The sequence below is a fragment of the Microtus oregoni genome, unplaced genomic scaffold, assembly GCF_018167655.1.
Source record: "Microtus oregoni isolate MIOR12 unplaced genomic scaffold, Mior012 000004F_ref0000308, whole genome shotgun sequence".
Classification (NCBI taxonomy): domain Eukaryota; kingdom Metazoa; phylum Chordata; class Mammalia; order Rodentia; family Cricetidae; genus Microtus; species Microtus oregoni.
Genome location: NW_024543063.1, coordinates 66,315,345 through 66,341,013, shown reverse-complemented (window position 1 = coordinate 66,341,013; position 25,669 = coordinate 66,315,345). Strand labels below are relative to the sequence as shown.

Here is a 25,669-nt window from a genome sequence, read left to right as displayed (position 1 = left end):
TAATCAAAGCTCTGCTTCTCTGGCAGGGATAATTATTAGAATAATTTATTATTATATACCTGACATTTTAATATGACAGTCGTTTTGCTTGGAGTGTTCTCTGAGACAGGAAGGCCTGTGCTGTCTCTTAGCAGTGTGTCCATGTCCCTTACAATGACACAAAGGCACTTTCCAAGGCTCACAGCAGCCGTGTCTACACTATTGTCCCCCAGCCTGGAATCTTTGCTCCTGCTGCTTCTTCTAAGTCTAACTCCACTCCTTGGACAGTCCCAAGGCTTCTGTCCTCATTTTATTCAGGTCTCCACCCAACCCAGTGTCTCAAAGAGGCCTTTCCCAGTGAAAAGAAATAAAACATGAACTTCTCAGGCCCACATCTGCCATGGTGTTTGCCTGATTTTCTTTTTCTGTCTGGAATCATTCTCTCTTCAGCTACCGGTTCGTGGTCAGCAGTGTTAGATGAAAGTACTCAGAGATTTGAGGTTTCTTTCCAGCTGTGCTCTAGCTCAGAGCAGTGCTGGATGCATGCTGGTCCCTTGGTACAGAGCTGCTGGAAGATAAGCACAAAGCCCCACATAGAGCAGTGTTGTAAAGTGAGATCCAGTTAGACTTCTGTGTCAGGACTGAAGTGTGCAGTCCCCAGCCCATTTGAGGTATTGAGATCCTTGCGAGCTTTGCCATGACATCTCTGCTTAAACACTAATCTGTTCTCTTGCAGCACAGGGGATGAACACAGCCGGGGTAACTGGGGTCACTTGGACCAGGTGGCTGCACTGCGCTGGGTCCAAGACAACATTGCCAAGTTTGGGGGCAACCCAGGCTCTGTAACCATCTTTGGAGGGTCAGCAGGAGCTTTCAGTGTCTCTGCTCTTGTAAGTGTCCCTGGGTTTATGTGTCTGCACCTCCTGAAAACCATTCACTGTCCAATCCAGGCATGAGCATCTTGGCTTACAAAACTGTACTCAGAGCACATCATCAGATGGCAGAGACCTAAGGTCCAATGGCCCTTTACCTGGGGAAGCTCAAGCATAGACTCAAGAACTTTCGGTTTCTACACACACACACACACACACACACACACGCACGCACGCACGCACACACACACGCATGCACACACACACATTGTTGGAGACCACTTGTTTGTTTCCTGGCCACCCAGACTCCCAAAATAACCACATAGAAACTGTATTAATTAAATCACTGCTTGGCCCATTAGCTCTAGCTTCTTATTAGTGAAGTCTTACATCTTAATTTAACCCATTTCTATTAATCTGTGTATCACCACGAGGCTGTGGCTTACTGGGTAAAGTTCTGGGGTCTGTTTCCAGTGGGGCTACATGGCTTCTCTCTGACTCCACCTTCTTTCTCCCAGCACTCAGTTTAGTTTTCCCTACCTAGCTCTGCCTTCTCTGCTATAAGCTCAAGAAAGTTTCTTTATTAACCAATGGTATACACAGCATACACAGGGGAATCACGTCTCTCTCTCTCTCTCTCTCTCTCTCTCTCTCTCTCTCTCTCGCACGCACCACGCACGTGCTTAGTTTCATATACAGGGACTGGAGAACTTTCAGTTTCTACATACTCACACATATAACTTTTTCTGGAATGTAATGATGGTAAAAAGTACAAATAGGAGTGTGAGTTCCGCATGAGCTAGATCAGGTGTCCTTATTTGGCTTCCAGCCAGATCTACTCACAAAGAAAACTTAAGGTCCAAAGATAGAGTGGAGCTTCCCTTGAGGTCTTCTGACATCTTTGCATGTCCAAGAGGGAGGCAGCCAACTGTGAAGAACCTGGATGTCCTGGGGAAGTAGGTGTGAGAGTGGAGGGATAGGTAGAATGGGGAAGGATGGAGCAGAGACATGGGTCACAGGTACAGACAGGGGATGTGAAGTGCCTTGGTGTGTGAGACTGAGCCAGAGTGATATCTAGGGAATATACAGAATGTTTTGTGAGCTGTAAGAAACTGCCTTGGAGCTGAGTAGAAAGTTAATATTAATGTATTTTCTCTATTTTTCAAACATATATTGTTTTCATACTCAGAAGGGGAAATGCATAAGCAAAGAAAAGAGAGAATACAGATTAACGCAAAGAAGAATGTTGTTGATCTCCCTGCTACCTAGGGATTATTACTGTACTATTTTTATTTTTATTTCTCTAATCTTAACCCACAATTTTATTAAGCTGTCTATATTATCTATCTGACTTCTTCCATATATGCATAATCTCTCTTTTTTCTATTTCATGTATAATTACTCTCCCTTTTTCTTTTCCTTTGAAATATATATCTGATGGAGGAAGGTCATTGGCTAATAAAGGAACTGCCCTGGCCCATTTTATTGGTTAGAGGATAGGTGGGAGGAGTAGACAGAACAGAACGCTGGGAGGAAGAGGAAGTGAGGTCAGAGTCTCGACAGCTCTCCTCTCAGGAGCAGACGCCTGAGAGAGACGCCATGCCCCGCTCCCAGCATGAAGCTCCGACCCAGGATGGACATAGGCTAGAATCTCCCGGGTAAGCGCACCTTGGGGTGCTACACACAGATGATTAGAAATGGGCTAAATTAATATGTGAGAATTAGCCTAGAAGAGAATGGGCCAAGCAGTGATTAAATGAATACAGTTTCTGTGTAATTATTTCGGGCATAAGCTAGCCAGGCAGGCGGCCAGGGGTGCTGAGAACGCAGCCCCGCCGCCCTTATTACTACATATGGTGCCCACGTGGACGACTGCTTCCACATAAAGCCTGAGACAGCTTGGGAAATAATTCTAGAACAAAATGAAAGCATTGTGCCTGGTTTCTTGGTAGCAGCAATTTCTCGGTTCTACTCTGCTTGCTAGAGGCAAGCAAGCGCCTCATTTAAGAGAGGCTTCCTGACTCAGCTTTAGCTGCAAAGCCTGCAGCTCATTAAGAGGTCCTGCCACGAAACACTTAAACGGTGTTGACGAAAAGCTGAACACATGCTTTTCGGTTTTCAGCCGTAGCAGGAAAAAAGCTGCGCCGTTTAAAAATGCCGGCTTTCTGGGCCATTCTGCCAGGGCAAACTCTGACTGTTTGAGGCAGGAGGGCCGTCTACCGAGAGAGGACTTGAGTGTTGTCTGTTGTAGCTCACTTGCTGGCAGGGACCTTGAAATGCCATACAGTTGTTGCAGTAAACATAGCTACAGCCTGTATATCCGCCATGAGGCTGGAAAGCTAAAAAATGGACTGGATCTAGCTGGCAAAGCCACGCCTTTAGTCCTACTGAGATTACTTGGCAAATTAAAGACTCATGTGGTCAGAAAAAGAGAGATATACAGTAAAGAGAGATTCAAAGACAGAGAAAATTTCTGAATGGTTTAAAGTGTGTTAAAAATATATGCAGACTCAAAGTTGAAGTTTTTAAAGTAAAAAACAAAAAAAAGGAAGAGAGTTGTTGTGTGTGGTAACACATGCCTTTAATCCCAGTGCCTAGAAGGCAGAGACAAACAGATCTCTGTGAGTTCAAGGTGTAGCAGTGTACACCTTTAATCCCAAATGCCTGGGAGGTAGAGACAGGCGGATCTCTGAGAGTTCAAAGACAGCCTGGTCTACAGAGTTACTTCAGGTCAAAGATACAGAGAACCTGTCTCAAAAAGCAAAGAGTTAAAAGTAAAAATAAACAAAATAGAGGTTAAAACAAAGCTGCACAAAGATGGAAAATACACAGAGAATTTTGATACTGTATGCTATTATGCTCTCTTTGAATTATTTGAATGCTGAGGAAGGAGCAACAGCTGCTAAAAGGTATTTATTTATAAATGCTGCTGAACTAATCCAACATAGATATTTTGAATTTGGATCTAAGGATATGATACTTTGGAAAGGAGTTTCTTATTTTGTTTTCACAGAGGATGAGACGCTGTTCATTTCTTCTATTCCGATTTGGTATGATGGACCACGCCCTCCTGAAGGGTTGTTGTGAACATCTTCAGAAAATTGCTTCGCTCAACTGCCAACTGAGATGAAACTAGCACACAGGTTATACCATGAAAGACCTAATTAACGACACCCTCATTCAGCAGGAAGCAGTTTGGAGAGAAATAACTGCGCCCATATTCCCAAAAAATGTTTATAAATGTTCTTTTACATTTAAAGGGGGATATGATATAGATATGAATAATTTACATTAGTATAGATTTTGCTTTATTGATAGAGATTTAAGGTCAATTTTGTTATATATATAAGTGTTTCTGATTTTGATTGAGGTATGGTGATTGTGTAGTTCATTTAAATATGTACTGTATAATTAAGAAATATAGGTTGTTAATGGATAATCATTGATAATAGTAAAGCTTGTAGTCATGTTAGTTAGATTTTCTAGATATATAGAGATATATTTTAGACAGACATTCTTCATGTCTTTCAAAGATTACAGAATAGGACATTTAATGTTTTAATAACTGAGGACTTTTCATGACAATGAGACACTGTGCTCCTGGCAGCACCAATCTACTTCAAGAAGAAGATGGGCATCGAAGAGGATCCTTATGGAGTTTGATAGCCATTTGGGCAAGAAACTGCTCTTGCCTGGACTATTGCATAAACTGGACACAGAGAACCCGCAGAGAGAGGACTACTGAACTTGCCTAAGGTGAGATGATCTTTCGGGGTTCCTGATTCATGAAAGAGTCTGCTAGACATTCTGCAGGACACAACAGATAATGACTGAATTGACTTTGAATTTTCCTGCTTTATGGAAATGTCTGCTGGATACCATGGGCCTGAAGGCTGAAGATGGATGCCCCAACGGTACAGAGGAACTTTGGGTGACTGTCCAGGCAGCGAAATGTCTTTGTCATTTCTAGAGTTTGAAGTTTCTTAGTTCTTGTTTACTTAGGTAATATTATATCTTTCTGGAGTCTTTGATGGAGTTAAGAATAGTTAGTTATAGTTATAGTTTTCCTTAGTTATGATAAAGATTATTGTAACTTTTACTTGATAACTGTTTTGTTATATGTAATTTTGCTATGTTAAAGCCTTTTTTTTTTGTTTAAACCGAAAAAGGGGAAATGATGGAGGAAGGTCATTGGCTAATAAAGGAACTGCCTGGCCCATTTTATTGGTTAGAGGATAGGTGGGAGGAGTAGACAGAACAGAACGCTGGGAGGAAGAGGAAGTGAGGTCAGAGTCTCGACAGCTCTCCTCTCAGGAGCAGATGCCTGAGAGAGACGCCATGCCCCGCTCCCAGCATGAAGCTCCGACCCAGGATGGACATAGGCTAGAATCTCCCCGGTAAGCGCACCTTGGGGTGCTACACACAGATGATTAGAAATGGGCTAAACTAATATGTGAGAATTAGCCTAGAAGAGAATGGGCCAAGCAGTGATAAAATGAATACAGTTTCCGTGTAATTATTTCGGGCATAAGCTAGCCAAGCAGGCAGCCGGGGTGCCGGGGACGCAGCCCCACCGCCCCTATTACTACATATATCTACACTTGGTCTTTCATTATTTTACCCCAAATAAATTTTAATATGTAATGCAACATAAACATATTCCTACCTGTAAAATGTTTCTTCAGTAATATCTTGTAAAATTGCATAGTATTTCATGGTAAAAATAAATCCTTACTGCCAAATATTGTAATATTATGATCTTGAGTTGTTTCCAAGTTTTACTATGACAAAGGATAAGCACTTTAAAAATTTTTTGCAGGCCTCCACGGTCTTATTCTCAAGATATATTCTGACAAATAGGAATTACAGGACAGGCTCTGTGGCAGAGTTAACAAGCCGTCTTTCCAGTTGTTCTTTTGAGCACCTGCCACATGATTCTTGCTCCGTCTCTTACCCTGGTCTCTTTTCCATCCCACTGATGTTCTCTTGGGGATGTCAAACCAAAGAGATGTCAGGGAAGCAGACCAGGAGACATGTCATCTGCCATGTCCACAGAGGAATGGCCAGGGCAGAGGAGCAGCTGGAGGAAACCCTAAAGAGTAACTGACCACCTTTGTAAGCATATATCCTCCTCTTCTTCTCTCCCCTTCCAGGTGCTTTCTCCTCTGGCCAAGAACCTCTTCCACAGGGCCATTTCCCAGAGTGGTGTGGCCCTCACTGCTGCTCTGTTTACAGAAAATGTCAAGCCCGTTGCTGAGGTACGTACCACTCTGAACAGCATCTGTGCCCTTTGCTTTTCTAGGGTCCTCGGGGATTTTGCTTTCCATGGGGTTCATCTTAAATGCTCAATGGATGCCTGAAGTGAGAATGGGAGGAGAGCGATGACCCCAGCTGCACCACACTATGCAGGCTCCAAGGCCCCTTTGTGTGAATAATATCGTGTAGATGCCCTGAGATCCTGCACATGTCTTAGTCATATCATATACGTCCAATCTCCTTAAAAATAGGCACAGTCATCATCCTCACCTGTGTGGAGAAACTGAGGCAAAAAGAGATTCTATGACATACCTACAGTCAACTATTTGAGAAGAGAAGGAAGCAATATTTGAAACCTCCATAACAAATGATCTCCTGAAATCCTGGAGGATTGTGTATATTTTGTGTGTTAGAGATAAATATATTAATAGGGATAATTGGCAGTAATGAAGATAGTGCTTCTGTATCCAAATTTCACTATTCGAGCTAGTATCAGAGGCAACACTCTGTAGGATCGCCAACCAGACTTACTGGAGTACTACCTTGGTAGAGTTTCTATTGTTGTGAAAAGACACCATGCTCGTGACAACTCTTATAAAGGAAACATTTCATTGGGGATGGCTTAGAGTTCAGAGGTTTAGTCCATTATCATCATGGCCAGAAGCATGATGGCATTCAGGCAGACATGGTGTTGGAAAGGTAGCTGAGAGTTCTATATCTTGACTGTGTGTCCCACAGTGGGCATAGCTTGACCTCAAAAACCACATTTCCACAAAAACGGCCACACATAACTCCAACAAGGCCATGCCTCCTAATAGTGCCACTCTCTATGGTCCTGTAGGGCACATTTTTATTCAAATGACCACAAGTACATTTTTTAAAACTTGTCTTTAGAATTTGTTTGTGGAACATGAGCATGGTGACTCATGCATATAATACCATTACTTTGAGGAGCAGAGGCAGGAGAATTACTGTCACTTTTAGACAAACCTAATCTATTTAGCAAACTCAAGACCATCCAGAACTGCATGATGTTATAGATAGATAGATAGATAGATAGATAGATATAGATAGATAGATACAAAGAGGGAGACATAGATAGAAATGAATATGAGACAGAATCCATTATATGCATTAGTGAAGGGTATAGTCATTGCCTTTGACCTCTGCTGTTGGCTGTGATCTTTGGCAGCTTGTTGCTAATCTTTCTGGATGTAAAACGACCACATCAGCTGTTATGGTCCATTGTTTGCGCCAGAAGACAGAGGAAGAACTCATGGAGACCTCACAAAAATGGTAAGTATATCCATTCTACAGTCCAGTGGCCATCACTCTATATGCTTGACTCCAATCTTCATCTGCTCAGCTGTCCCCTGTCATAGACAAACTGCATGGGACAGTTCCTTGCCTTTCAAATCTGTTGTTCTCAGATCCTAGTTGTGAGTTTCAGTTTCCCTTTCTTATTATTAAATAACTCATATGCTAAAGGTATTCCAATGATAGCATGATAAAAATTTGTATGACAGCCCTCCAAGCATCAGGAAGCTCACTTTTTGAACATTTTTGCTTTTGGGTGTATCTTAGGATCTGCATGTAAACACCCTCCTGAATTCATGGGGCTTAGAGTATTAAGCATGTTTTTTGGAAGTATGTCATATCACAATATTATTTGATACAGAAACTAATTTATAATTTTCTAGCCCAATTTTCTAGAATTTGTTATTCTGCCTCAATAGGATATTAAGATAGTCATCTATCTCCCCATTTATTCATCGATTTTCAATCAATTCATCCTTTAGCTCAACCTATATGTTAGTATTCTTTAATCAAAAGTTAGTAATATATTTATAATTTTTCATTAATTGACTTTTCAGTGTTTTATAATCTATGAACCATTCAGCCAACTTCTATCTATATTTTTCCCAATATTTTCCAGTTCTACTTGTATCAACTAGCCTACACATCCACCAATTAAACTACCTATCACCTGCCAAGCCATCATCCATCCATTCATCCAATGTATGTGGAAATAATGCAGACAAAAATGGGACATTGTTCCATCTTACACAGAACTATTCATAGAAATTCAAAGATATGTACTAAGTGAGATAAAAGTGACAGTAAAGAGAGATAATAATTGAATATAATTATATGGAATAGTTCTTGGAGAAGTGACACTTGAGGACTTATGATCAGTCATGGGAATATTCCATCATAATGAAACAGCAGAACAAACATCTAGAGAAAAAGAGCATGCAAGGTCATAAGAACTACAACTCCGGTTGGGGAATGCTAATATAAATAAGCACAGGAATCACCTGAGCTCTTGGCCTCTCTGTCTGGACAATGGACCTTCCAGGTACTCTTGGGCAAACCCTGGCAGGTCTTTCCCTGTTTCTGCATGATTTGAATAAATATGGCCTTGGTTACTTTGGTCATGAAGTTCATAAAAAGAGGAAAAGATGTTCAAAAAATTTAGATAGCTATATTCTAATACTAGAAGAAAGAAAATATTTCAAACATTATCTGTGTGATACAAGAGAACCAAACTATTCAGAAATAGATGTTGACTTAGGAAAACCCAGGGGGCCTAAAATTCAAGGCACCTCAAGATGATCTGAGATTTTAAGGAAGGGCTCCTGTGATTATCCATTGCTCCATCATATATGCACACATGCTCAAACACATACACAGCGTTCCCTTCACTGATAGAGGCATGTCATACAGTGTAGCAGTCTTCCCAGATACTTCTCTATGGAGGGGATACTACAGTGTAGTAGTCTTACCAGTTGTTGAGATCTGTATGTCCAAGTTATTAGACTCTTATTCAAAGAATTGAAATGCGGCCCCTCACAGATTTCATAGTAGCAAGAAAGGGAATTTTTCAAAGGTGAAATAGTAATGTAGATCAGAAAGAAATACATTGTCAAGAGTGACAATGAACCCCATCAGTGAGTGTACTTAAGGGTTCCACAGGATGTTTGGGACTGCCTTTCATGAGAACCAAAAGAAAGAGGTCAGTTGCTAAGAGACATAGTGTGGGTGCTTCTCTGTTTTGATTGGTAGGCTTAGACTATGTATGCCATTTGTTACAGTGCAAATCCCATCCCACGAAGCATGTGATTTTTATTATATTCATGCCCAGAATGTTTGAGCATAAGATGACACACAGAAAGTTTCTACTAAAAGTTAACTCAAAGGGCACAGTTCATCTTATTGCATATGCACCAAAAACTAGTTCAGGCCCAATCAATCTCTACTTTCTATACCGAGATATATGCTTGAATAGAAGTTGTCCACAAGGGGGCAGATTTTATAGTGGTTAGGGATAGAAAAGATGCATTCTATTGTTTTGAGTGGTATATGTCTGCAGCCAGTTTAATGAAGGTGGGGGTCCTAGGCTGCCAATCAATGGAAGTTATTTTGTTAGATGAGGAGTGTATGCACAAAGTACCTGGAAGTGAGAGCCCTAGGTTGCCATGGGCATGTAGTTAGAAGAGGCATGCATCCATAGCCCAAACCAAGCAAAGTCACAGGTTGTTAAACTATTTCCTATGCTTCTCTGCCTCGGCATTATGACCACAACAATCTTGGTGACCACGGCAGAGAAAAGAGTGGGCTGGAGGAACGCCATCGAGCTTGTGGGCATCAGGATTTTCTGGTGCAAGGATTCTAGATTAGAAAAGAAGAACGGTTGTAACGGTATCTTCAGGTAACTGAGCTGTTCTGAATAGAGAATTCAAGATATGGCTGGTTCCAGAGTTTACAAAGACATCATTGAGAATCTGCCTGTCTCTATGTCTCAGCTCCGTTCTTTATTATCTTCTATCCAGATAATTATGTCTCTTAGTGAAGGGAAAGATAATAAAACTCTAACCTTATATTTTATTTACTTAGAAACCATCTCTTTCCCAAATGTCGCAATGGATGTGTAGGACTCTCTTGGATGGACACCACCCTATAACTATTCTTGAATGGCTCTCTACATTCAGGCACATGGTCTTACACACAAATATCTGAACTCTGGAATTGGGAAATGAGGGAGAGAGAAACAACCAGTTTTTCTCATCCATCTCACATCTAACCCCAGCTCTCTTGAGATCACCCACTCCCTACCGTGACTTTCCCATCATTCCACTGTTTTCTTGAGGGAACTTGAGGCAATGTTACCAGAAGGAACAAGTAGGGGAAGAGGGAGAAGAGAAACATAGGCACTGGCAGAAGACATCCTCTCCAGGGCTCCACCAGTCCTGATTTGGGGTCCAATGGCTTTTCCCACTCGCTTCTGATGTCCCTCACCATGTTCCACACTATGCTCATTCCCAGATAGCACAGGCAGGGAAGATCTGCGGGTGAGAGAATCCTGGTACCTTGGAGGCACAGTCCAAATGACCAACTTTTGTACAAGGAAGGCTTTTAACACATCTTCTACCTTTATCTTTATAGAAACTTTTAAAACTGGACTTACTTGAAAACCCAAAAGAGGTAAGGAACTTTTCTTCCCTACAATACCAAATGTTGAGTCTTAACAGTGTTTGGCTCCAATTAACTGTGAATGCAAAATCTCCGTTGTGATATTATAGTCATTCCTTGTGTACCCTGAGAGGGGAGGGAGGAAGACCAGAGGTCTGACTTCCAGTGCAGTCTCCTTCTAGTATCAAGGAAACTCCAGCAGTGTGTTCCCTCTCTCCCTCGCTCCTACCTCTCAGCAGGGGTTGGCATTTAGTGACATTAGCTGTGTGATCTCTACAGTCTTGTTCTGGGCTTTCTTCTGGATTTCCTGAAAACCCTGTAAGCATCAAATGAGACTTAGCCACCCTTCCAAATTTTACCATTTTGGAAAGAGATGATTTAACAGCTGGGGCATAGCAGTGGCAGAGATGCTGCGCTGTGCCTTTTTTTTTTTTTTTTTGGATTCTTCCATTCCAGGATCTGGGAGAGAACAACGGAAGGTCAAATAAAATATGGGGTGTGTCAGATTGTAGTCAGACAAAGAGTTAGAGGATAACTTTGGAGATGGCAACAGAGTTAGCTATTAGTTTGATATATCCAGACAACACAAAATGTCTTGATTAGGAAGAAAGCCAGATGGTAGGAAATTGGAGACAGTGTTGCAGACAGGGGAAGAGCCGCTGCAAAACCTGTTGCACGAAGCCAGAATGCTTGGAGGGGAGGATGTTGAGGGCCTCTATTCACTCTGATTCCTCATGAGGTTACCAGACCTATTCCTGTGAACACATATTAGAATATATCATCTTCCTTCTGATAAAAACTTGACTTTGCTTAGAGACTCAAAAGAGATAAAGATCTTGGTGTTTTGAATTACAGATGCTGAGTAAAGACAAACACCTTTCCTTCATGGAACTAGTACTTGAAGACATGATGGAGGAAGGTCATTGGTTAAGTAATAAAGAAACTGCTTGGCCTCATAGGTTAAAACATAAGTGGGAGGAGTAAAGAGAACAGAATGCTGGGAGGAAGAGGAAGTGAGCTCAGAGGCCATGCTCCCCTCTCCCGGCCAGACACGATAAACCAAGCAGCCAGGTCAGACATGCTGAATCTTTCCCGGTAAGACTGGTGCTACACAGTTTATTAGAGATGGGTCGATCAGGATATCAGAATTAGCCAGTAAGGGCTAGAGCTAGTGGGCCAAGCAGTGTTTAAATGAATACAGTTTGGATGTTGTTATTTCTGGTGTAAAGCTAGCCGTGCGGGACGAAAAGAAGCCCCGCAGCACCCACAACAAAGACATTTTTGAATATCAGAGATGGGCCATATATTAGAGAGAAAAAGTTCTCTGCCCTCTGACCTCTAACCCTGCCCCAGAGCAGGCTCCAAGCCCAGGCCTCTGTGACCATCATGACTTAGCTCAGAACCCTTCCCCCTGTGGAAATGCTGCCTTTTCTTTACTTATATATAGAGTGTTCTTGTTCCAATCCTGCTCCAGATGGAAAATGACAAGCTCCGTGTATCCCAGTGTATCTTCCTTCAGATGAGCAGTTCTCCACGGAGCCTTCTGCACCGCCCGGCTTTTCTAAGGCAGCAGCAATTAAGCCCAGGGCAGATTCTATTTTGTCTGCCTATTTGATTATGGCTCCATACTTGTGATTATTTTCTTTGAATAGTGAATGAGGTCTCAGTTTAGACATCTTGAGAAAAGAGCTAATGACTTCTAAACACTGACTTTGTATCCCATAGTACTGAGGTTTGGATTGGTTTAGGTTTTATACATGCAGTCTACCTTCATTAGTCATAGATTATCTGCTTGTGAAGTCACTTACTAAAATGTACTTGCAATCCCAATTCAACCCTTTTGACACAGCTGGGTCTTTTTTACCACGTGTTCTGGGCAACAAGAAGCTCAAGTCACATCATGCCCAGGTCCCCATTTAAGTCAAATCGAGGCAATACTTGATCTTGACTGCTCTCCCATATTCAGAAGTGACCTCTTCATGATGTTTGCAATGTGACATCTTGATGGTTATTTACTGTTTATATTAATTTCTCTGATTAAGCTGCTCTTCCAGCATACTGATGAAGAGCTGTCCCATGTCCCCAAGCACGTGTGGACATGAGACACATTCCAGAGAAAACACATGTGGTAGATGAGCTCCCTTCAGCTTTAGTTTGTGAGGTTTTTGGTCTTGAATTCAGTATCAATGAGGCAACATCACCGTGCATCCAAAAGAGAAAACAGAGACTTGCATCCCTTTCAGGAGATGGGGGAGAAGGGGCGTCCTTCTGGAGAGCGGTCTTGGGTGTGGTTCAGATTGGGGAGGATGGGAAAGGAAAAGAAGGGCGTAGTAGAAAGCAGGACTGTGAGACAGAAAGCAAATGCATACTCACCTGAACTAGGATCAGACACACTTTAAACCTTTTCCCCAAACAGTGCTTTTTCATAATTGAATTCAATTTTTACCTAATCATTATAAGACAGGAGAGTACATAAGGTATCACTAAATAGAAACTGACTCATAAAAGATGAATTATAAAAAAGATTGTGACCAGAGGCTCCCAAGAACTAACTCTCAAACTCCCCTTGGAGAAATGACTCAACATTTGCTAGTTCATTGCTTTCAGCAACGTTATAAACTTATCTATAATACTTAACCCAAGTTAGCATATAAATGGGTATTTTAGATTCAATATCTAGCCTGACCTTTGACACACATTTTTGTGCAGTATGTATTCTGCTTGGGATGAAAATTGGCCTCCTTATCTCCCTACCACCATCATCTGGCCAGTGCCAACCCCTTAGAGAGTCCTAGACTTAGTCCTGTTAAGGCACTGGGTTTCTGTGGCCATAGACACAGGAGTCCTTGTGCTGGCCAAGCCATTAGAAAGCCAGAGAGGGCATTGGATGTAACAGGGCAGGAAGACAACAGAGGCTACCTTTCTGTCTTCTCTAGTCCTATCCCTTCCTCCCTACTGTGGTCGATGGAGTGTTCCTGCCAAAGACTCCAGAAGAGGTCCTGGCTGAGAAGAGCTTCAACACTGTCCCCTACATGGTGGGCATCAACAAGCAAGAGTTTGGCTGGATCCTTCCAATGGTGAGAATGTATAGACTGCTTACATGCACTCCATAGGGGATCGAGCATCTTCCTCCCTGCTCTGATCAAGGATTATGCACCCAGATTAACTATATTTCAAAGAAACCTAAAATTTTCCAAGTAAATTTGCACTGAGAGTCCCTGGTGAGGCCCTTTAGAGTGCCAATTTACATTACGTGGGGCAGAGGAGCCATCAGTGATTGCAGGGTTTCTAAAGAAACTACTCAAGAGGGGCTCAGGCTCTTGTATGCCCACCACCAAACTTTCTATTGGCAGTGTGGAGCTCTCTCAAGCAGACATTTTAGGGCCCTGGTATCAGCCTGGGATATGCCTTTCAGTACTTGAAGACACACTAAAGCCAGACCAATGCTCTGAGTACAAACTTGGATGTGGTAAGCACATCCCAGAGTTCTTCAGCTTTCATGCGGACTTCACAGAGCATCACAGGAATTCAGACACACAGACATAATGCTAAGTGTTCTTTCCCCTGCCACCCGACTCTGGGAGTGTGTGGCCTATGCCCAGCATCCCTGAGCCCTTGATTTCTATATGACCACAGTCTGATGTTCCCTCACTGCCTAAAGGAACATGTGATCTTGATGTGATCAACACCTTCAAGTGTCCTCTCTGTGTTGCTTGTATTCATTCACATGTGCCCGTGGGTTTTGTTAAATTTATTCCTCAATCCCTTAAACTCCCATGTCTGCCGAGTCCCCCATATTCTACCTTATTCCATTTAGGTTTGTTTCGTTGGCTTTTCTTTTTGCTTTTGTTACTTCTCCATGATTATTAATGCTTAATCATCTGTTTAACAGCTTATGGGGCATCAACTCTCTGAAAACAAACTGGACCAGAAGACGGCCAAATCCCTCTTGTGGCAGTTCTACCCAATACTTGTAAGGCTGTAGGGGATCATGGGAAATAGTTGAGAAAGAAAGAAGGTTGGTGACCTTCTCTAATAGCAGACTAAGTTGATGGTGGAAAACCCAAGTTTAAGCTCCTATGGTTTTGATTTTTCCACTTTACCATCCCAGTATGCTGAACCCATACTTGTGACATTCCCATCAAAATCCCATCGAGTTCAGAATAAGTTTTAGAGGAAAAGGTTTATTTAAAGCCAGCAACACCAAGACCATGGAGATCATCAGAAACAAAGACCAGTGCAGCTCAGGCCTGGAGGCACAAGACTTCCTCATGGAGTTCTTAGGATACAAATAAGATAGGTTGACACCAAGTCAGTTAAAAAAATTTGGAGGGGTTTATGGCTGGATGTGGCACCCTTAGTTCCAGCACTCAGGAGGCAGAGGCAGGTAGATCTCTGTAAGTTCGATTCAAGCCTTGTCTCAAAGCAACTTCTAGGACAACCAGAACTGTTGTTTAGAGAAAACCTGTGTTTTAAAACACCAAAAAAGAGAATTTTTGTTCTTTGTTTGTTATGACTCTTGGGATGCTGTTGTTTATAGGTTAATAGATAGTGTAGACTCTGTAAATTTAAAGAAAAATTACTAACTAGCAAATCATATGACCCATATTGTTTTTCATTTCATTTTTTAAGACATGTTAATTCTGAACTTCATTGTGAGGATATAAATGTTTTTTACCCAGAGAACAGGGGAAAACACTAAGAAATTACTTTTCTCTGGAGGATCAGGAGCAAGAAAAAGAAGTCGCTTTTTTCTACAGGGACAGCTGAAGATAACGTTCACTGGAGAACAGTTTTTAATCTATGAGGTCTCTTAATGCACATGGGTCTCTTCCACCAAAGCCAGTGGGACAGTAATAATATATGACTTGGATACCTGAACCCACAGAATAATTAATTAAAATAATTTTAAAAAGTTAATCAACAACATTTTTAATGAGAAAGCGAATCTAGATAGTTTGTTTATTCCAGTCTCCTGTGAGCAACAGGAGGAGGGTTCGGTGAGCATTAAAGTAGTTTAGAATCAGAGAAGCCTTCTTAACTGACTGCAGAAGTCCTAATTCTCACCTGGTTGGATGGTCACTTTCTGATTCATTTCAGAAAATTCCTGAGAATCTGATTCAAGTGGCTGCTGATAAGTATTTAGAATGGACAGAAGACCCTGCCAAAAAGAAAAACATGTTCCTAGACATATTTGCAGATGTGATATTCAACATCCCATCAGTGATGGTGTCTCGTGGCCACAGAGGTGAGTTGCAGGTGTTGGATGGAGGGTGGATATAAGTTCACCTGCTAGGTCTCTGGCCTGCCCACCTCTTGATATAGATAGCAATGAAATCTGTTGAGACCAAGACTCAAAGTTGATACCATATGACCTGCAAGGTTGTGTTGCTTTTTCTACTAGTAAAGATCTATGAGAAAAGGGTGCACATGCAGTTTAATTTAGAAAAGAATCCCAGAAAACACCATTGGGAGTTAAGAAAGTGATGCAGAGAAAAGATGGACGCTAATCTGGAGAGCTGCCTAGCATGTGTCTGTCTTAGCTACAACTGCAGAACTTTAGGGAACAAGGAACGTCTTAGGGCTTTCTTTTCCGAGAGTCAAGGGAGCTGTGCATTAACCCACCAGGAGACACATCACATCAACTGAACACTTCTCTAAGATATTGTTAGCCTTGTGGCACCTTTATCTACTGCGAGCATGAACAGAGCTGTGTCTAACAACCAGGATGGGAAAGGGGAGCAATAGTTAATGGTGCTGCATGTGGCTGCCAGGTTAGCCTGCCCTAGAACAAGGGCTACAGTTAAGTATCTTTCAGAGTAACTTTGCTCAGTGCTGTAACCGAGAGCCTGACACACACCACCTAAGAAACAAAGGTCTGCTTTGGCTTAGAGTCTCTGAGGTTTCAGTCTGTGATATCAGGAGAGTATAAAGGAGCTTGTGACATCATAGGGACAAGGAAGCAATAAAACCATGTAGAGTAGCAACAGAAATTGTCTAAGGTATATAATAGCCACCAGGTCCTTGTCACCTGGAAACGCCTTTCAAAAACAGGCTCCACCTTCCATAATTCTGCCACCTCCCAGGGCTGTGTTAGAATTTTGAATTGGACAATTGATTAAATCATTTAGTAGATCAGAGCCCTCATGATATAACTGTTTCTATAAATGACTTCACAAATAAACCTAAAGATGTCCCTGACAAATCAAGGTATATCTCAGTTTAACCGAGGTGACAGTTGAGAATAACCATTTAAAGGCACCAGCAGTTTCTGTTGCAGATGCTCTCTTGCTGAAGGTATGGTGGCAAGTGGAACTAGAACGCCACTATGGGAAGAGGGGTCATTGGGAAATCTTGGGAGGTTGACAATAGCAGAACATGCTAAGGACCAAAATGGAAAGAGGCAGGACTTAGTAGCGTGTGTGTAGGTACACAGGTCCCATGATGTGCTTATGTAGGCCACAGGACAAAGAGTTCTTTCCTTCCACCTTACATGGGGTCTAGACACTGAACGCAGGTCATCAGGTGTGTGCAGCAAGCGCTTCTACCTGCTGAGCTATCACACAGTCCCGCTCTGATTGTCTAATGTAGGCACTGAGAGCTAAAGGCCTTTTCTCTTAGGACTGTCTCCATTTTATCCAGCAGGCACTGGTATATTGTGGCCTCATCTATTCAGTTCTCGGAATTTTTTATTTTTTCCTGGCGTTCTTCAACACCATTAATTAGTGCGTGGTTTAACTTCTGCAGGTTTGTGCATTCTCTGTAGATTTTCTTGCTTGTGATTCCTAGATTTAGTCCACTGTTAGGAGATATATAGTAAGTTACTTCAACTTTCTTACATTTATGGGTACTTGATTTGCATCCATATCTATATGCTATTTAGTGAAAATTCCATAAACTCCCAAGAATGTTTTTTCTGAAGTGTTTGGGTAGAATGCCTCTGGGTGTCTTGTTGATCTATTTCTGATTTCATTTGACTCTAATGTGTCTCTGTCTTATATTCCTTTTTCCAGATGACCTGTCCATCAGTGGGAGTGGGGTATTAAAGTTGCCTATTAGCTTAGATCTAATAGAATTTGTTTTAGGAGCTGGGTACACTTGTTTTGGACACAAATGCTTAGAACAGAAATGTCCTCCTGGTAGACTGTCCCTCATCAGTATGAGTTGTTTTTTCTCTCTTTGGTTCACTTCGGTTTGAAGTCTATTTTGTCTGATAGCAGAATAGCTACGCCTTTTGCTTGCCTGGTTCCAGTTGCTTAAAATGTTTTTCTCCCCACGCTTTTACCCTGAAGTGCTGTCTGTCTTGACAGGAGGTGGGTTTCCCTGGAGGCAGCAAAAAGGTGGATCTTGCTTTTTAAAAGTGATTTTATTGAGCTATACATTTTTCTCTGCTCCCCTCCCTTCCTCTCCCCTCCTCTTCTCCCCCCACCGTGGGGATCTTGCTTTCTTAAAGCACCTGCTACTGTCACCTTTTGGCTTTGATAACGAGGAGCAAGAGTGCTACCGTCACCGTGCGCATCGCTGCTCACCGCTGGATCTGTGATCCTGCTTTGTTCTGCATCTGCTGACTGTGCTGCTATCATTTTTCCCAGGGGTCTCTTCTATGTGTTCATCTTTCTCTTCGGTCTGTAGTACTCCTTCAAGGGCCCTTTGCAGAAGTAGTTCAGTGCTTGTTTGCTCCTTTAGCCTGCTTTCGTAGTAGAAGGGTTCTGGTTCACCTTTAAGAGATGATAGTTGAATTTGCAACTCTGGTCTTTCAGAACTGGACAAACACCTTTCCAAGCCCTTTTGAATTGAAGAGATTCTGTTAAGTAATCAGCTATAAGACGCCCCTGGCCTTCCTTTATGTGTTACCTGGCTTCTCTCTGGCATCTTCCACTCCCCTTTATTTGTTTTTTAGTGTTTTAACTAGAATAGGGTATGAAGGGCTCCTTTAGCATTCCCTCAATTTGGTGTCCTCTAGGACTCCTGTTCATGGACAAGGCATCTCTTTCTCTAGATTTCGGATATTTCCTTCTATGTTTTTATTGAAAATATTTTCTGTACTCTGTGCATGGAAATCTTTTCCTTATGTGTTCATAATTCATAGATCTTCTCTTTTCTTGAAGCCCCCAAACTCTCAGGATCTCCATCCATCCATGCCCCAGGTCTGTTCGTGGAATTTTTGAAAATTTATTATTGATCTTAACTGAGTGTTTCGGTTCCTCTAGCTTGTCTTCAATCCCTGATACTCTGTCTTCCTTGTGATCTGGATTATCCATGAAGCTTCCCACGAGCTTTAACTTGGGACATTGAATTGTCATCTCCAATATCACACATCAGCCGAGCTATTGGAGACTCCAATACCTAGCACTTTTATTCCCACTTAGATTCAGAGGCCATGGGCTGGGACTGGTTGAGGAAAGGTGTGGCTTGCAAATTATGTAAAGGATATCATTGTTAACTATTGAATAAAAGGAGGAATGCTGAACGGGAAAGGGAGGGAAACATGAGTCAGGCGGGGGTATATGAGATAGAAATATGGGAGGTGGGGGGAGACTGCACTGAAGACAGAAGTGAAGGATGGAAGGGTTTGTGGCTATAAACGGAGGGACAGGCAAGAAGATCTATTCTGGTGAGACAGAAGGCCTAACATAGTGCTTAACAATGAGCGTAAAAAATGACAAGTATAAAAAGTGAAATAAAACTAATCAAACCCAACTCAAAAAAGTCAGGTAAAAAACAAGCAAACACCACAGACCTGGGCTTGTGTGCACACATGCGTGCGCACACACACACATACATGCACACACACCATGCACAAATAACCTGAAGACTGGTCCAATTTCTCCCTCACTGGGGGAAGAGAGTGATTCATCCCACTAATAGGAATGTTTTTTTATATCAGCTTTCTCAGGTAGGACAGAAACCTGGTAGGCTTCATAGGTCTGTGTAACCAATCTGTGTCCTCTGTGTGCTGACAAGAGCTTTGAGTCTGGCAGCGTTGGGTTCCCATGTAGCTCAGCACTGGTCCAGGCTCTCTCAACCTCATAGGGCCTAGGCTGTTCCACTGACTCACCCCTGAGCTGGTCTAGGTGACAGTGTCACGTGTTCCCTGCGCCTTCTTCAATCTGAGCCTGTAAGTCTTCTTTTAAGAAATGTCTGCTGGGCCTTCTTCCCCTTTCTCGTTTTATTGATTATTTTGTATTTATCTGTTTGTCTGTTTATCACTAGACAGTGTTTGAGCTCCTTATATGCATTCTTCACTTTTTTTTCTACATGTGCTTGTATAGGTGCACACATGCCATAGCATGCCTGTGGAGGTCAGAGGACAATTGTGGGAATGGGTGTTCCCCTATCACAATGGCCTCTAGGGGTTGAATACAGGTCATGGGGCTTGACAGCAACTAGCCTGAACTGCTGAACCATTTTGCCAGCCCTTACGTATACATTTAAATAGACACTTATCACAGGTACAGCTTACAAACATTTTCCCAGCCCGTGGATTGTCTGTATGCATTGCTCGTGATTTTCCTTGGCATGAGAAACCCTTAGGTTTGCTGACATCCCATTTGTTTCCTTGTGTTGCTCACAGGATTGGAGCATAGACCAAAGTCACGTGCTTTTCCCTCTGTGATTTCCACTGCTCAGGTGAACGGCCTCTGTGGTTGCAGGGATGAACTCTGTGAGAGGAAATGAGACAGGTTATTGTACACCCTATGCTGTAAATCACTTTAAGCCTTTGCAGGGACTCAGTGGGCAAAACATTTGTTGCACAAATGAGTTTGAATTCTATGGCTCCCATTAATTCAAATCAGAATCATCCACTGTCCTTCACATACGAGATGGCACATGTACACCCACATACAACCAACACACATACACACAACAATATAAATAACATTTTAACTTGTGAATCTGTAACTTAATCTGTGAACAATGATAGCAGTGTGTGACATGTACATACAATGATCACAAATGTGTGGAGATGCAAAGGATTATGCTGTGATATAGAAGACACTTTCTTACAGCTAAGCATTTTTCCTTTTTTCATATTTTTTTTCAAATTTCTCACTATTTACATAGAGTCAAGGCTCCAAAATCTCCCCACTTTCCTGCTATGGGACCTGGCACTTTCGCCTCTGCTGTAGGACTGTCTCCCCTCCTCCTTGTGAATGCTGCAAAGGGCGGCATTTCCAAGGTTGGGAGAATGGAACGGGGTGGACCATAAGAAGCAATAGTTGGCAGCCACATGGTTCTGTCAGCAAAAGAACTGGCATCTTTACACATGGACAGGACATGCTGGTGTGAGAAAGGAAGCAGAGGAGAGGAGGGTGGGCTGGAGGCAAGTTCTTTCTCCCTTAACTCACCTCTCTTTGGTGCCACCTCGCCATCTTAAGAACTTACTACTCTCTGAGAAAGGAGGAAGCGGGGTGTGAAACACAAACTTGAAATAGAAGAGATCCTTGTTCGTTTCTATGTGTATCCGTGGTTTTTACTGCCTTTATTCCAAGCCGGCTAGTTGTGCAGCCCTAAGCAAGCCCTTCCCTGAACTGTTTCTCCCCTTACAGGGACCTCCATGCAGTTTGAAGCCTTAGCTCCACACAGTAGTGTATAGTGGGCAGAGTGATCTCTATCTGAATCCATGTCTCCGCAGATGCTGGGGCTCCCACCTACATGTATGAGTTTGAGTATCGCCCAAGCTTTGTATCAAACATGAGACCCAAGGCAGTGATAGGAGACCATGGTGATGAACTCTTCTCAGTATTTGGATCTCCGTTTTTAAAAGGTAATGTCTCTTTGCTGCCTGTGGCCTTGGCAATCAGAGGCCCGGATTTGGGCCCTGGCTTAATAGCCTTGCGCAGAGTTGTGTTTGGATCAGCCATATGAGCATGGATGACAAAGGAAGCCAGCGTATGGAAAGAGATTACTAACTTGAAATGTAGATTATTAACCATCTTATTCTTAAAGGATAGATTTTTAACTTGGTAAGGGTCAAGACTTTGAATTTCTCATACGTTCCCAAGTTAATGACGATCACCGTCACTCCTGTGGTGGAGCTCCTAAACTCAGAAGCCACTCGTGAGCAGCTGAAGCTTATTCTTTCTTCCCCACAGACGGCGCCTCAGAAGAGGAGATCAATCTCAGCAAGACGGTGATGAAATTCTGGGCCAACTTTGCTCGCAATGGGTGAGGCTGGTGGCAAAGACGGGACGGGTCTGGGTGTGATGTTGCTATATTGGTTGGGAGGAGTGTTTTCTAGTGTTTGTGTGGTCAACCTCCAGTCCCTGTGACTCTCTTAACAAAGACAGAGTAATCAGGTTTGTAGCTGGGAGGGGACTTCTGAGATGGTTCAGCGTAATGGGGGTGGCATTCATGTTGACTCATAGATTCAGAGGGTTCAATTGTTGGTCATTTGACCTACTTGTTCTGGTTGGTTGTCAGTCTGGAACATGGTGGGATAAGGTGATAGCTAAATCCCTTCCTTTCTCCATCTCGCTGGCAGTCTGGCAGGAAAGAGAGGAAAAATGTAAGTCTCATGGGGCCTGTCCCTCAGGGTCAACTTCCTCCAACTACTTTTCCCTTCTTGAGTTCCCACCATGCCCCAGGGGCACTTTCACCTGTTGATCAAGCACAATAGGCTTACTCCCTAAGGCTCCAAGTCAAGCAACCAGAAATCTGTTGGTTGGTTTGGGTTCTGAAAAGCCTAGGAATTCCTTTCCCCAAAGTCTGGCTTCCTTCAGCCCCAAGGGCCTCCCACGTGGGGGTTGTGCTCACGTCTTAAACAGATCCTAGGGAAGAGGTCCGGGTTCTGGCACTTCTAACTAATAGTCTCCATGGCAACATCAGCATCACTCTCACAGCGCGAAGCCTCATGCTTTTATCGTCCTCAGCAGGGGTTCAAACCTTACACACACACACACACACACGCACACACACACACACACACACTGACCTGTAGCTCTTTCCTTTGCAATCTTTGTAGAAGCATTGACCCCATTGCCCTTGCATTCTTCAAGCCTGCAAAACCACACCCGCGCAGACAGCACCAAGATTTACCTCTGGCTTCAGATGTCACCCGGCTCTATGAGCCATCAGCTGCTATAGCCTCTGAGTGTCTGGATAAGGACACAAATACCAGAGAATTTATTCTTCAGGGCACCCTGTGGGCAGGGGCATCTAGCAACACTTTCTCAAAGCAACATCCTTGGAACAAGCTTATACCTTTACAGCCTTCTGCCTATGATGGTTGTGCTCTAGAAACCAAGAAAGAGCTCAAGTATGAATGACAAAGAGAAAGACACAGGCAAAGATGGCTGAAGAGTAAGGACTAGGGTGGAACCAGAAGCTTTTCAGTTATTTCAAGTCTCTGAACTTCATGCTCGTACGAACTCCTGAGATGTAAACCTCTAGGCAGCTTTCGTATTGATCTGGGGCGTGAACGATGGCTTCTCCTAATGAAGTACTCTCTACCATTCACACCCTCCTTGTATTCAAGCTAACTCATATCCTTTGTCGTGGTGCTGAGTGGGCTGTTTTTCATGGTTTTAATTTTAGTTTTTGGCAAGATTGAGTTTTTCTAATCCTCATGCTGTAGTTTTTGCTTCTGAATCTCATTGTAAATATGATTTAAAATGAGACAAAACAAAACAAAAAACCTCTATACTACCTGTATGCTATGCTACCCTTGAATTTCCATGACCAATAAATGCTTTATCATCATTAAACTCGGGACCCCATAAAATATCAGACCAGACAAATATAGGCAAATTCGTTGCCCGACTGGAGAATGAATGCACTCTAATCCAGACCCCCTTAGAGGCTTCCTTCTCATCTAAGCCATCATGAGCTTCACTTCTCTTGCTCCTAGTAGAGCCTGCTGGAACTCCCCATATGCCTCACTCACTACAGTCTGCATTCTCTACAGCCCACTCCAACATTTCCAAACTCCTCCACAAATCAGTGAAAAAAATTCTTCTGAGCCACGTCATTGAGTTAAGCACACAAAGCTCCACTTCTTAGTAATACTCATAAGTAATAATTTTGTGTTGTCATCTTTCAATTGCTGAAGCAAAATACCTGAGGTTTGTCAACTTAGCAGATGAAGATTCTATTGGGGCTCTTTGAGATTTTCCCTTTGAGCCTGTGACTAAGAGGAATGTGGTGGAGAAGGGATATTAAGTGGGAACCAGACCTCATTTCTTGGCAGTGAGATGGAGGGATGGAAGCTCAACATGGTGTGAAGCAGGCTGTCAGGGACCTGCCTCTTCCAAGTAGGAACCTCCTTTTTAATTCCTCCATTAGCCTTACAGAACCACTAGCTGAGCATCAGCCTTCAATACCTGAGGTCTCAGAGGAGAGTGAAGTTCTAAATTAGAGGAGGAAATTTCTAAACATGCGCAGCTGTCCCCTGAGGTGGAGAAGGGTGTGGAAGGAGGCTCCTCGGCAGATATAAACCAAGGCATCTTTGCCAATCTTGGGGCATCATGGGGACAGCTCAGTTGCTTTGTTGAATTTCTTTTTTTCAAATTCTGTTCACAGGAACCCTAATGGAAGAGGGCTGCCCCATTGGCCAAAATATGACCAGAAGGAAGGCTACATGAAGCTTGGCACCTCGATCCAGGCAGCCCACAGACTGAAAGACGTGGAAATGATTTTTTGGACTGAACTCAGGGCCAAGGAGGCAGCAGAGAGGGCAACACACAGAGAGTATGCTGAGCTCTGATCAGGAGTTCCAGCCATGTTTGAGAACCTGGAGCCAAGAAAGGGGTATACCACGGATGATTCTGAAGAGAAACAAGGCTTCTTATCTTTGAGGTTATACAACTGTATGTTATGTTGTACAAATGCATTAAAGAGGATCCTTGCTGCTTCATCTTGTAAAAATAAAACGTTTTGAAAATCAAAATTGGGTCAGTGTTCAACCTGGTTGAGATTGCCTATAGGCAGTTTATAGCATATTTTCTTTTTTATTATTATTAGATATTTTTTTAAAAAAATACCAATCCATATTCCCACTCCATCCCCTCCTCCCATTCCCTCAACACACCCTCCCACCCCACCCCCTCTAATCCTAAGAGAGGGTAAGGCACTTTGCTTTGTGGAGAGTCCAAGGCCCTCCCTACTACATCTATGCTGAGCAAGGTATACATCCAAAGAGAAGAGGATTCCAAAAAGTCAGTACATGCATTAGAGATAAATCCCAGTGCCATTGCCAGTGGCCCCTCAGTCTGCCTCAGCCATACAACTGTCAGCCATACAACATTCAGAGGGACTAGTTTGGTCCTATGCTTGTTCCTTCCCAGTCTGGCTGGAGTTGGTGAGCTTCAATTAGCTCAAGTAAACTGTTTCAGTGAATGAACCCTTCATGGTCTTGTCCTCTTTGCTCATATTCTCATTCCTTCTACTCTTCAACTAGAAGCTCAGTCTGGTGCTCTGATGTGGGTCACTGCCTCTGTTTCCATCTGTTGCTGGACAAAGGTTCTATGGTGATATTTAAGATAATCATCAGTCTGACTACAGGGCAAGGGCAGTTCAGGCACCCTCTCCTCTATTGCTTAGGGTCTTAGCTGTGGTCATCCTTGTGGATTCCTGGGAATTTTTCTGGAGCCAGGTTTCTTGCTAACCCCATAATGGCTACCTCAATCAAGATATCTCTTTCCTTGCTTTCATATCTGTATAGGATATTTTCTTAATTAATGACGGATGTAGGAGGGACCAGCCCACTATGGGTGGGGCTACCCCTGGGCTGATCATCTTGGGTTGTATAAGAAAGCAAGCTGAGCACCCCATGGGGAACAAGATAGGAAGCGGCACTCATCTATGGCTTCCGCTTCAGTTCCTGCTTTAGGGTTCCTACCAGGAGTTCTTGCCTTCACTTCCCAAATGAACTGTGACTCAGGATACGTAAGCCAAACAAACCTTTTCCTCCTCGAATTATTTTCATTCATGGCCTTTATCGCACCAATAGAAACTAACTAACATCCCCATTGTCTTAGTGTGTGGGTGCACCCCTGTGGTCCTGAGTTCCTTGCTCGTGCTCCGTCTCCTTCTGCTCCTGATTTGGACCTTGAGATTTCTGTCCGGTGCTCCCATGTGGGTCTCTGTCT

The 25,669-nt window shown here is 42.9% G+C and overlaps 1 protein-coding gene across 1 annotated transcript in view; it reads left to right on the top strand.

The window, feature by feature from the left end:
* Positions 1-24,285, top strand: part of LOC121446973 (carboxylesterase 1D-like) — a 37,011-nt gene extending 12,726 nt beyond the window's left edge. The window contains 10 exon segments of the mRNA XM_041649915.1: positions 716-869; positions 6,005-6,109; positions 7,300-7,407; positions 10,554-10,592; positions 13,517-13,657; positions 14,473-14,553; positions 15,681-15,828; positions 21,217-21,348; positions 21,677-21,749; positions 24,102-24,285. Of these exon segments, the coding sequence (XP_041505849.1) occupies positions 716-869; positions 6,005-6,109; positions 7,300-7,407; positions 10,554-10,592; positions 13,517-13,657; positions 14,473-14,553; positions 15,681-15,828; positions 21,217-21,348; positions 21,677-21,749; positions 24,102-24,285 (1,165 nt within the window).
* The last annotated feature ends 1,384 nt before the right edge of the window (positions 24,286-25,669 follow it).